Source organism: Bos indicus x Bos taurus, chromosome 21, assembly GCF_003369695.1.
Source record: "Bos indicus x Bos taurus breed Angus x Brahman F1 hybrid chromosome 21, Bos_hybrid_MaternalHap_v2.0, whole genome shotgun sequence".
NCBI lineage: Eukaryota > Metazoa > Chordata > Mammalia > Artiodactyla > Bovidae > Bos > Bos indicus x Bos taurus.
Window position 1 is genome coordinate 56,615,956 of NC_040096.1, and position 13,354 is coordinate 56,629,309.

The 13,354-nt window shown below is 37.3% G+C and overlaps 1 protein-coding gene across 3 annotated transcripts in view; it reads right to left on the minus strand.

Moving 5' to 3' along the window:
- Positions 1–640: 640 nt before the first annotated feature.
- The window catches only part of TRIP11 (thyroid hormone receptor interactor 11), a 70,295-nt gene continuing 57,581 nt past the window's right edge, over positions 641–13,354 (minus strand). For 2 of the 3 annotated variants that reach the window (XM_027521895.1, XM_027521896.1), the window contains 5 exons: positions 10,152–10,233; positions 9,216–9,330; positions 8,645–8,761; positions 7,484–7,628; positions 2,181–3,999 (listed from right to left, as the gene is read on the minus strand). In XM_027521895.1, the coding sequence (XP_027377696.1) occupies positions 3,779–3,999; positions 7,484–7,628; positions 8,645–8,761; positions 9,216–9,330; positions 10,152–10,233 (680 nt within the window). In that variant the 3' untranslated portion in view covers positions 2,181–3,778. Of the gene's footprint in view, positions 4,000–7,483; positions 7,629–8,644; positions 8,762–9,215; positions 9,331–10,151; positions 10,234–13,354 lie in introns of all 3 variants that reach the window. The other variant, XM_027521894.1, reaches the window with a different exon arrangement.

A 13,354-nucleotide genomic window follows, 5' to 3' on the forward strand; every position in this document is an offset into this window, starting at 1 on the left:
TTAGAGACAAGAAAAATCAGTTACACAGTGAAAGTAGTTTGTTACAGGTCACACAGAAAGGTTCAAAATCTGTACTCCAATCCATCTCTCAACTTTAAAACTCATGTTCCTTCCAATCCTACCACATGAATAGTTAAAAATATACAAGTTCTGGGACTTCCTTGGTGGTCTAATGGTTAAGACTCCAAGCTGCCAACAGAAGGGGCAGGGGTTCAATCCCTGGTCAAGGAACTAGGATCCTGCTAGTTACAAAGTGCAGCCAAAAAACCAAACGAACCAAAAAACCAAGTTCCACATCTAAGAAAAACTGAGTACATAGCCGATCATTTTGCAGAAAAACCACGAGCCCACTGATGCATACTATCACCTCTGGGGAAAAAAGGCCTGGCTAAAACCTCTCAGATCCTCTTCGCACACATAACCTTGAGCATCTATTAAACTGTTCATAGTTAACATTTCCAAAGCTCAAACACTACCCTAACAGCAGACATCCGGTGAACACTTGAAGATATTAGCTTCAGTAGTTCATCAACTGCTGCTATAAACAACATGTGTAAGTCATTTCTCCCCCTTCTAAAGAAAAAGTCAGCAGCTGTTTGCTAAAAGTTTTTTTTTTTTTTTATTGTGGATGAAGACATTGCCAGTTTACATATATCATTTTTATTTGGACTAGTTTTTCTGCCTTGCAGTGCTCCTGAGAAATTCAGAAATGCACTGACTTTAGTTCCATAAAATACAAGCCAGTATTAAGGTTGGACTGTAAATATTCCATAAGATATTTCCCTAAAAGTCAAAAGACAACTTATCAATTTTAACTAGAGAAACCTTAATAGGTTAGAAAGTAAAGACTGGCAAATAATCACAAATGTCAGATCACTACAAGTACCATTATTTTTTCCACGGAAGTTTTTTCCATAGGAATATATAAATGTTATACTTGATGTTTACAAAATTAAAGATTAATTTTTATTAATGGAAGATGTTTTAATACTTTCTTATATGAAAAACTTGATTAGCCTTAAAAATAAAATTAATATGCCCTAAGTATGATACTTAATAGTGCTTTATCAACAATTCTTATTTCTCTCTTGTTCCTGAAGCACTGTTGTTTTGTTTCCCATCTACTGATTGGCAAAGTATTTTGACTTTTCCCTCCTTTCAACTGTCCATTAAAAGGTTAAAATAAACTAGATGCTTTATTTGAGGGGGATATTTAATATTTAATTGGATGGTTTTAAGAAAGTCAATCTTCTTCCCCCATGTTTTTGTTGTTTAGTTTTTAACTCAATAATGGCAGGAACTAAAAAATAACCATGAAATACAGTATTATACTAAAATCAAATCCAACGGCTGGATGAATTTTCTACTACAATAAAGCAGTTGAAAACCATTAGGAATGTTGTGGAAAACTGTGGCAGCGATGGTAAAATGCAACCACAAATTTTAGTAAGTTTCTAGAGGAATAAACAGTAAAATTACTGTAGTTAAAGTACTGCAATAAAATTAGCATTAGCAATATCCAACTGCTAACATCAGAATTATATGCTTCATCACTATATGATTACTAAGAAGATTCCTTGAGCAGATGGTTCATCTCTGACACAACTTAATTCAGAAAAGTAGATGAGTTATGTCTGGTTTGGATCAACAAACACTTAGTATGCATACCAGTGAGCTATAGTTTCGATGATGATACAATTGAAACGTTAGATACTACAGCATTAGGACAAGGTCACATACTTTTAAAAATAGCAGCCATGTAAGGTCATGTTGGGATGTTTAGATATGCAATCCACCCATAACAGCTTTCCAACTTCTGTTAAACTATGGGGTGAGCGGGGATAGGCTGTTTGGAAGCAAGAAAGGAAATACTGAAAATATCATAAAAGGTATTTAAATATGATGACATGCTACTTATACCCACCATGCATCTCCTTTCCAAATTAAAAGAGGAAATTTTTTTCTGTTATTATATTCCTTCAAAATAAAGGATCACGTTGTCTTTTCTTTTTTTTTTTAAACTGAGAAACTTTTATTTCAGATGCTCCACACTGAAATGAAAATTCAATGGCAAGCAGCAAATAATTTAGGATAGTCAGTGAAAGTATCTTTGAAAGGACCTTATAAAATCTAAGAATAATCATTTCATAGAGAAATAATAGTGGACAAAACAGACAGGAGGCAGTTTGATAGTTCTAATATAGAACTGGTATGACAACTTCCTTTAAAGTATACTAAATAAAGAATGGCAATATAAATAAGTTAGCCAAGGAGACAGGGGACGTTCTGAAGCAGCAATGTCTAAGTTACTAGATTTTCCAGAAAAACAAGCTTTGTCTAGCAACACATAATGACTTCCAATCCTCTAAATACAGTACAAAGTATACAGTTAATCACAGCAAAATTTACAAACGACCAAATTTAGCCCTGGCCAGAGCCAGGCCTATTTACATATTTGGATTAGTATCATTTTCATCTTTCCTTATTATACAGATGTTTCTATTTTAAAGGCATATCGAAATTTACAAAATTTGCAAAGAAATGTCTTTAAATGTACAACTTCAGCAACTAATACAAACATGAACATCCTGATATAACTAAATTCCAAGTCAGGATTTTTATGAGGGGTTTATAAAAGAATTAAAGGGATATTCCCTCACCGTTAAGTTCCAAACACCCGGTGCTGGTGCTGCCCAAGTAACTCACTGCCCTGGTGACTGTGAAGATGACGGACGACCCCTGGGTGGCCGTCCCTCTCACGTCAACACCTCGGATAGAGGCAGGAGGTGGTGTATCTAGGGATATTGCTGATTATAGTTCTGTAAATGCAGCTGTACAATTTAACACTTAGATCAAAGTTGTGAGTAGGGTTGTGGAAACATTTTGTTTTAAGATGGTTATCTTTAATGAGACACTTTAGCTCTTAAAGCAAAACCATACAGTGACAACATGTACTTAACAGTGAAAAGGAAGAAGCATCTGATAGGTTCAGCAACGTAGAAGGATCTCAAGGGAATTATGGTTAGTGAAAAAAGGCCATCTCCAAAGGTTACACTTCACGATTCCAGTGAATGGCACTCTTGAAGTGACAAAATTACAGAGGAGCATTGTGAGGGGTGCCAGAAGGTCAGGAGCCGGGAGGGAAGACGGCGGCTATGACTGTGAAAGGCGGGCAGGGGGATCCCGGACGAAACTGTGTGCTCTCTGTGCTCAGTCTACACACACGATGAAGCTGCAGAGAGCTAAACAACACGCCTTCTACCTCAGGACACCGTCACCTCCCAGGGACAACCCTGTTCTTGGCCTAAAGATAAGTAATATGCTTTAGATCAATTTTTACACTATGTGGATAAGCCACTACTATTTTCTTCTCCCCCCCCCTTTTTTGGTAAATCTACTGATTATCTTTAAAAGATAACTATACGCCTCTAGTTTAAATGAGCTTGAAAAGGAAAGAACTGATATATAGCTACTAGTATTTTTGTCTTTCTTTTTATTTTTCTTACTTTTGTAAATTAAAATTAAAAAGAATGTTTCTAGCTTAAGTTAGGTCAAATGAGACAGGGGGAAAAAAGGAGATAAGATAGCAAACACTTCCTCCTTTAACTCTTGCGATTTCTAAAAGCATTAAGAATATTAGTTTAAACTTAGAGAAAGTATAACTGCAAACAAATACATGACTTCTTCCAAAAGGCCACTTAGTGATAAAGTATGTACATAGTGTTGACGGTTTGTTTCTTTAAAGTGCGATATATGTCAGCTCTGGCTTGAGAATAATCTATTGCTTTAAAAGGTCTTTCAGCACAACTCCAGCACTGTTGTCAGGCGACACCGGCAAAGGCGTAAACGTGGGCAGAACGTCTGAGATGGGTTTCAAAAGGAGATGCCCAGGTCCGCCAGGTCCAAGTCCAGCTGGGTTAAGGAGAGGCACAGCTGCAGAGCGGGGAGCCAGGAATGGATTCACATCTGTTCTTCTACCAGCCCTGAATTCCGCTGTATCTAGATGACAAAACAAGGATGATTTAGTCTCCCACATATTATCTGGTCACTGGTATACATGTGTTTTAGGTTCTGAGATTTGGCCCCCAAATAAATTTAACTTAAACGCTGCTAGGTTCTGGATCTGATAAGCAGGGTCTATGAAACACACAAGGTGAAATAAAGAAGCAATAAATAAGAGAAAGGAATGGGAGAGAGAAATATTTGTATGTAGAGCTAATATTATTAAACGCATTACTATTGCTGTCTTATACTTAATACCAGTTATGTGTGTTGTATTGTGTGCTGAAAGGGGTAATTGCTCAATTGTGTCTGATTCTTTGTGATCCCACAGACTTAGCCCACCAGGCTCCTCTGTCTATGAAATCTTCAGGCAAGAACACTGGAGTGGGTTGCCATTCCCTTCTCCAGGGATCTTCTCGACCCAAGGATTGAACCCCAGTGTCCTATACTGCAGGAAGATTCTTTACCATCTGAGCCACCAGGGAATTCCCATCTATATGGAATGAGGTAGGGAAGGAGAGATGCAATCAGATAGAGACCTGTGCACCTAGAGGGGACAAAGAAGAGGAAGGGGATTACACAGGCAAAGATACTCTCTGGGGAGTGAGCCATTTGAACCATACAGGGAGCTTCCCAGTTCTGGGGATTAATGTCATTTACTGTAACAACAGTTTTCTAAAAAGTGTTTCCTATGTCACCAGGCAAATTTTATCTAACCATTTGAAAGATGGGAGGACTTGAGAACTTGTTTTGCCCAAATAATTAAAATGGTCCTGAAAAAAATTGGCATCCATATTATACTAACAATCATATTTAATATTAATTTACCAAAACAAAAAGCAATGTATGCATCACATTAAACGGTCATCTTTTAGACATTCAAAGGTTTGAAAACAATTCTCATTAGATTATTCTTCTGTGAAGTCAGGCTGAACAATTAAGTTTTTACTGGAACAGCACCTAGTTTATGCCCTAAAGTCTTAGTGGACAGAATTCTGCTTTATTACCCAAGGTCATTAACAACTTCTTTGTTCAGAGACAAGCAACCCCTCAAAGACACCCTCTTCAGTGATGGGAAACTAAAATAAAAGAGGCCTCTAAAACAAAGGAAGCACTGAGACAAATGTATCAAAGCTACTTATCACTGAGCACCCTTGGGTCCGCAAGCTGTACTTTTTCCTGTGAATGACAATTTCCCAAACTTTGAAATAGCTACATGGTAAGCTCTGGCTTTTGTCTCTGAGCAACACAAATCAAGCTGGGCATGTGACTTGATAACTGAAGTGGGGAGGTGTACAAAAGAAAAGGAGAGGAAATAAGGGGAAGGGCAGGGGGAGGAGAGGGGGGAAGGGAGACCCTGCCAAAATAAATTTTAGAATCTTGAAAGATGCTAAAACTGGGGTTTCCCTGGTGGCTTAGTGGTAAAGAATCCACCTACCAATGCAGGAGACATGGGTTAGATTTCTGGCCCGGGACGATCCCACATGCCTTGCAGCAACTAAGTCCATGAGCCACAACTATTGAGCCCGTGCTCCAGAGCCCAGAAGCCGCAACTACTGAAGCCCGTGGGCCCTAGAGCCTGCGCTCCACAATAGAAGAAGCCACTGCAATGAGAAGCCCACGCATGGCAACAAAGAGTAGCCCCTGCTTGCTGCAACCAGAGACAAGCCTGCAGCAATGAAGACACAGCACAGCCAGAAACTATTAAAGGAAAAATGAAACCTAGTATAACAAGAAAAAACTGTTTTTAGTATAGTCTACACATTAAAGTTAAGACTTTTCTAAAGCCTAAATTTAGTAGACAAAGCTTTTACCTAAAATAATTTTACTACTTTCACTTTCTATAAAAGTTCAGGAAAATAGAAACATTCATCTAAGTAAGGACTAAAGAAGGCTTCCCTGGTGGCTCAGACAGTAAAGCGTCTGTCTGCAATGCAGGTGACCCGGGTTCGATGCCTGGGTTGAGAAGATCCCCTGGAGAAGGAAATGGCAGCCCACTTCAGTACTCTTGCCTGGAAAATCCCATGGATGGAGGAGCCTGGTAGGCTACAATCCCGGGGTCACAAAGAGTTGGACACAACTGAGCGACTTCTGAGAGCTGAGAGAAGGACTAAAGAAGTTCTTAAAATTTCAGAATATAAATTCAGTATTTTATCCAAATTTAAGTACTGAGCAAGTGACATAAACTTGAGAGTATATAATATGTACCTTTACAGTCCAGCTAGCAAACATGTTAGTCTATTAAAATATGAAGATTTCAGATAAAACATATGCTATGCTATGCTATGCTACGTCACTTCAGTCGTGTCCGACTCTGTGTGACCCCACAGACAGCAGCCCACCAGGCTCCCCTGTCCCTGGGATTCTCCAGGCAAGAACACTGGAGTGGGTTGCCATTTCCTTCTCCAATATATGAAAGTGAAAAGTGAAAGTGAAGTCGCTCAGTCGTGTCCGACTCTTAGCGACCCCATGGACTGCAGCCTACCAGGCTCCTCTGTCCATGGGATTTTCCAGGCAAGAGTACTAGAGTGGGGTGCCATTGCCTTCTCCGAGATAAAACATATAGCCCTTCCAATAAAGAATCTGTACAGAGTCTAAAGGGCTTTCCTAGTGGCTCAGACTGTAAAGAATCCACCTGCAATGTAGGAGACCTGGGTTTGATCCCTGGGTTGGGAATATTCCCTGGAGATGGGAATGGAAACCCACTCCAGGGGGAAATCCCATGGACAGGGGAGCCTGAAGGGCTGCAGTCCGCTGGCTCGCAAAGAGTCAGACACAACTAAGCGACTGAACACGCACGAGCACGTGAGCAGAGTCTAACACATTACACTTCAATCTGAACTCAAGACTGCACTGCATGCCAGCACGGGGGATATGAACAGCACAAATAAGATCCTACAACCTAGTAGGGCAGAAAACTACGTCCACATATTGTAGAACCGCCAAACCATCTGCTTCCAGGCAGGCCTTTCAACACTTACGAACTCTTCACAGTGTTCTTGGATGTCTGAGCTAGTTTACTAAACTGTGCTTGTAAATATTATTAACATACCAACTCTGGTTACTGAGTGTAATACTCAGATTACCACATGGAAAAAAGTCTTTCTCTAACTATATAAACCACAATTCTAACTGATTAGCAATAAGCACTATTAGTGAGAAAGGAAAATGGGTGAACAGCGGTTTACCAGATCCATCAAGCACTCCCAAGAATAATTCAATGTGGCTTATGCAGAGAGAATTATTCCAATATATAAAGGGAAAATATTTCATGTTGCTCAAATTAACCTAAGCTAATTAAATATCAGCTTGCAATAAGAATATACATATGAAGCCAAAATCTAATGCCTTACTGGAAGTTTGGAAGAAATTGTTGCACATTTTCAAAAACACTAAAACTTCCGTTAGTATCACTGTAAAACATAATCATGAATCATCAACTTTTTAAATTGTAGAAAAGAAAATAAGTATCTGATTTTACCTTTAAAACTTTCTGGTGTACTTGTATCTGGTTTTCTCCTTCCTGGTGAATCTAGAGGTTTCATATCATGAACAGAAAGCTTGGGTGGTGGAACAGATGGATGAGATTCTGTTTCTAGAAATTTAACAAAAAGTTCTGAAAAAGACTAAGAAGAAACATTTTGGATATATTAGGCAGATAATAAAATTATATCACTACAACCAAGAAACTGTACCAGCTATTCTAATTCATATTAAAAACTAGTCATGCTATCTGAATCATTTCTTTATAAACAAGCCTTATGAACAATTAAAAGTGTTACTACTCTAACTGATACACAGGTATCAACAGAAAACAAGCATCAAATAATCGCGTTTTTCTACAGTAGCACCCAATCAATGAGTACAGTAAAAGGTCACCAGTAATATTATTATCAGATTAAAATAATGTAGTGTAGAACTTTCCTTTCAATTTTATGCCACTCAATTTAAGAGTTCTATCTCTCACCAGCTTCAGGTAAGTCACCTAGCCTCAGTTTCCTCTTTAGTTAAAAATAAACAAATAAATAAATACATAAAATAAAGAAGTAAACTCCACATTCTAACTCACAGTGGTACTCAATTCAATTAATACTCATTTGAAGCCTACTGTATACCAGGGATCATGTTTTCATGTTAATTAACTGCTACCTCCGACCGAAATGTCAGTTTTCTGAAGAAAAGCACTTCATCTATCTGGTGCGTAGCTTGCACTCTCCATGCTCAAAACAGTCTGACACACAGCAAGTGCTCAATAAGCATTCAATTGGCTCAGTGACTATATAGATACATACAGGCATAAAACAGAGCCTCTGTCTTTGAGAATCTAATAATTTAGTAGTAAGAGACAAATGATTATGTGCTGATAGCAGTACGATCAAAAACAAAGGAAGGAACAGTTAATATTTTGAAAAATAAAAGTATCATGTAAACAAAATGTTAAAATAAAACCTATATGCAATAAAACTATTAAATCTAGCTTTCTATCCGTAAGCTAATCACCTCTTTGGATCCCAGTTTCCACAACTCCAAAGTAACAGGGCTGTATAAAACAACCTGAAAAAGAAGTCTAATTCTTTGCAAATGCATGTGAGGCACAACGATGTCACTACTCCTATTTGGCCAGAACAAAGCCGACTCTTACACTATTAAGCAGAGACTGCTGACTTGGTCTCAGAGGTGTGCTGGGAACACTCTTCGATCCTCCTCCAAGCCACCCAGTCATCCACCTGGTAACACCACCCTGGTCTTCAGTCAACAACTGAAAGATTATTTTAAAAGAGGAAAGTATGATCAATACAAGAAAAGAAAACAGAAGCATTTTTACATGATTTCAGATGGCAGTAACTCATGCTTTTCAAGTCCATTTCCCAGTTTCCTACTGACGGAAGCTATATATACACTGAAATGCCATCCCAGCACTATCTCAAATAAAACCCGAGGGCTGTCATCTCTCAAACTTTCAGCATTCTGATACGAATGGTGACTTAAAGTTATGAAACATTTAAGCTAATATTATACAAACTGCACAAATCTTCTCCGTAATATAAAATGATTCCATTTCTACATTATTGTATTCAGCAAAAGTTATATAAAACACAGGGGAAAAAATGTTTATATGATGCCAAGTATTTTAGTTATAAATATACTGAGATTCTTTTATATGATGCCAAGTATTCTAGTTATATTCAGAATGGCATTCAATGTTCAGTTACCTGATCCATTTCCTCCTTTTTGATGCCTAGAATGCTTCCCATTAATCGTAACACTTCATGACGCTGATGTTTTGGTGTGTGGAAGTGTCCAGTGAAGAGGTTTCTCATCAGGACTCTGAAAATGAAGGCAGAAACAGTACAAGCTAACTTGCCAGTTGTCTCAATATCCAGTGTACCCAAACAATAAATAATGAACATACAAATATTTAATTATACTTAAACAGCACTTAATTACAAAGAACACTAAACAATAAAATATTTTAAAGTAGCTTTAACAAAATCTTGACAAGTCTAATTAAGGAACATCACCAACAACTCAAAATGTGCCCCTTTAAAAACATCGCTTAACAAGCCACCCACTTTCTTCAATCAAATAATCAACTGAGATTGGTGCTTCATTAGTAATTTTCAGTGCCTGCTTAGGTTGATATTATAAGGAGACGTTTCAGATTTCTCTCTCCTCCCTATCCTAAATGGTGATGGACAGTTCTTGTGCTTAATGGTTATGCTTATATTTCCCCATTCATTCACATTTATTAAAAACTTGCTAATAATATCTAAATCTTTAAAATGTTAAGATACATACTACATACTTAGGTTTCACACCTAATGCATTTGAGCAAGATACGTCCACTTAAGGGCAATAAAGAGAACAAAAAAGAATGGTAAGAATAAACTTCATATTTTCGAAGTACTTCGTACTGCGGTGATCTCTTCCATATGGTCTTAAGAAAAAGAATCTTAAGCTGGGAAAATATATTTAAAAACCAAGAGAAGGCAAGTTACTGACCCCTCATTAAAACTACCTGCAACTCATCACTATATAAGAAAAACAAAAGGTTTTTAAAAACTTAACACACACATTTACATGTAGAAATTGTTTTTACCATAAAAGTGATCCCCATAAAATACATAAAAGTAAAAGGCAGAGCATACTTGTCCACTTTTCCTTCTGTGCTATTTACTAAATTCATCAATTTCTTTTGTACATCATCCAGCATTTCTTGTTGGAGCTCATCTGTTTTAAAATACATGAATAAGATAGTCATTAACTGATTAAAATAATCTGTATGACTATATAATGAGATTTACGACATCTTTACTGAATTTTGAATATATGTACTTATTCTAATTAGGAATATTAAATTACGTCCATCTCTTCTTTGGTTCACTGAATTAGGCTTTCTGGTATAGAAATTACCTAGAAGCCAGAGTATGCATTAATTCACATTGTTTACCCCCAATAAAATAATCAATTCTTTAACAGAAAATTTAGAAACCAAAGGTTTTCATTCTCTTCAGAAGCTGAAGCGCAAACAAGAGATTTTTCACCGCTGCTTCCTTGCATGAAACATTTCCAGAGCCACTTTTTAACGGGAAAAAACGGAAAGGACAATTTTAGATTTTCCTTTTTCCATTTTCCTGGCTGGACTCTTTTTTGGTGAGCTGACGAAGGAAAGCAGCTAACACAATCAAGACTATGGCTCAGGAGGCAGCTGCCAGGGCAAAGTATCCTGAGGTAAACTGCAAAAAATTCAGATCACTGGTTCTAACAGACTAGGCAAGATACTATATAGCTTCTGACTGATTTAGAAAGATGTTTGGACTATTTTATTTTTAAATTCTTAGTTATTTGAAAAGGAAGCAAAATGTGTAAAGTCTTGGCAGAACACTTGGAATCTAAACAGGATTAAAAGCAAAGTCTAAAATTACAACAGGGAGAGACCCTGTTCATAATCAACCATGCCATGGAGCCATGGATTCCTAGACTAAGGAACTCTCAGCAGACCCATGGAGTCCACACCTGTTTCCTCCGAAATGGATAGTTTGAGCCAAAAGAGATGCTTATTAACATCAAGCTAGATTACAAATTTCATTCTGAAAGAAAAGTAAAGGAGAATGCTTTGCAGTAGAGCTCAACTTTTCAAATCAAGAAATATTCACATCCGAACACTAGACTTTGACCTCTTTCCACAAACCTACTCTTTGAGTTATGCAGCATTTTGCTAGTAGCAGCAGGATACAAGCTTCCTTATCCACTATATGACTTGCAAATATTTCCTTCTACTCTGTGGGGAGTCATTTCACTTTCTTGACAGTATCCTTTGAAGCACAAAAGTTTTAATTTTGATGAGTCTAATTTATTTTTTCTTATGTTTCTTGCCTTGTCTAAGAAGCCACTGCTTAAACTCAGTATCACAAAGATTTACTCCTATGTTTTCTTCTAAGAGTTTCACAGTTTTAACTCTAAAATGTAGGTCCATGATCCACTTTGAGTTACTTTTTCTGAACGGTGTGAGGTAAGGGTCCAAGGTTCCTATATGTGCGGATACCTAGTTGTTCCAGTAGTAAAGTGTTGAAAAAACTATTCTCTTGGAATCTTTGTTAAAAATCAATTGACCAGAAATGTATGGTTTATTTCTGAACTCTCAATTCCCACTGCAGACCTCTGCAAATGTTTTTCCTTCTGCCTGGAAAGCTCTTTTCCATTGGCACTGCCTATTAATATTAACTCTTTACCCTTCACATCTCAGTGCCCAAGTCCTTTCCTCAAAGAAGTTTTCTCTTAACCTTACATGTTAAGCCAGATTCATCTGCTTTATGTTTTCATCCTGTCTGTACAATGCCTAAAATTCTGATTTAAGTACTAAACGTATATACAAAATGTCCAGTTTAACTGTTTGCAATAACCAGGGCTTTTCCAAATCGCCAAAATCTCAACTGCAAAATGTAATAGGCTAACTTTTACCAAAACAGAGATGGTTGTCATAACCATATTATAAAAATAAGGTTTGTGTTTGGAAAATCTACTACAAACATTTCCTTTCCTGTGTTTCCAGGGAAGAATTTAAGCCTGGACATTAAAAGACACACAGACACACAGAGACAGAGAGAACAAGACTATTATTTAAGTCTGGGTCAGAAAAAGACATTGTAGATTCTTAATGGACACATATATACTACCAACCAGGGTGCCAAGTGGGCCTTTTCTAGTGAAGGGGCCTTTTCTAGTTCTCAGTATTCAGAGGAAGAACAGCAAGTAAATTAATCTCTCATTCATGTTCTGAATTAACCACCCCATTCCTCAACTAAAGTAAGTGCCAGAGGAGCACAGTCTTCTCTTTTGTCCTCCTCCACTTCTGCCCCAGGCTATGGAGAGGTGGCAGAAGAGAAGGTCAAATTTAGCCAACCCCCATCTTCCCTTTCTCTGAGACTTCCCTTCTCCTATTTACTTTCTTCTAAAAACTAATGATTTTTATATTGATTAAATTTCAAAATGATAAATACTAGATACAATATAAATTCTAGATAAAATATATTATTAAAATTAATCTCACAGTATCTTTTTACTTTTTAAATGTGGCTACTAAAATGTTTTTAATTCTAACTGTGGCTTACATTATATTTTTTTTAATGGATAACACTACTTTGGAGTATAACCAGAATACAACCATTATACTATACTATCTCATTAAAAAAGAAAAGATAAAACTGAATGGTTGGATGGCATCACCAACTCAATGGACATGAGTCTATGTAAACTCTGGGAGTTGGTGATGGACAGGAAGGCCTGGCGTACTGCAGTCCATGGGGTCGCAAAGAGTCGTACATGACTGAGTGACTGAACTGAACTGAAAACTGAAAGATAACTAGACATCTTCAGAGTAAAATTCACAACCTTGCTTCTGATAAAAATGACTTTAGTAAAATAAATTAGAAAAATTAAACTTTGTTCTATGAAAAACTGATCAAGAAATCCATCTTAATAAAGTTCAAGTAGTAAATATTTTCTTGATGAAAATTAGTTAATATTGGTAAAATTCTTATTGAAAGCTCTGTGTTCTGAAAGATAGAAGCAAAACATCCTTGCATGCATGTGTGCTAAGTCACTTCAGTCATGTCCGATTCTTTGTGACCTCATGGACTGTAGCCTGCTAGGCTCCTCTGTCCATGGGATTCTCCAGGCAAGAATACAGGAGAGGGTTGCCATGCCCTCCTCCAGGGAATCTTCCTGACCAAGTGATTGAATCCACATCTCTTATGTCTCCTGCAATGGCAGGTGGGTTCTTTACCACTACCACCACCTGGGAAGCCCTCAAAACATCCTTAAAGCCAAAATAAAAGGGTACAAATTTCTT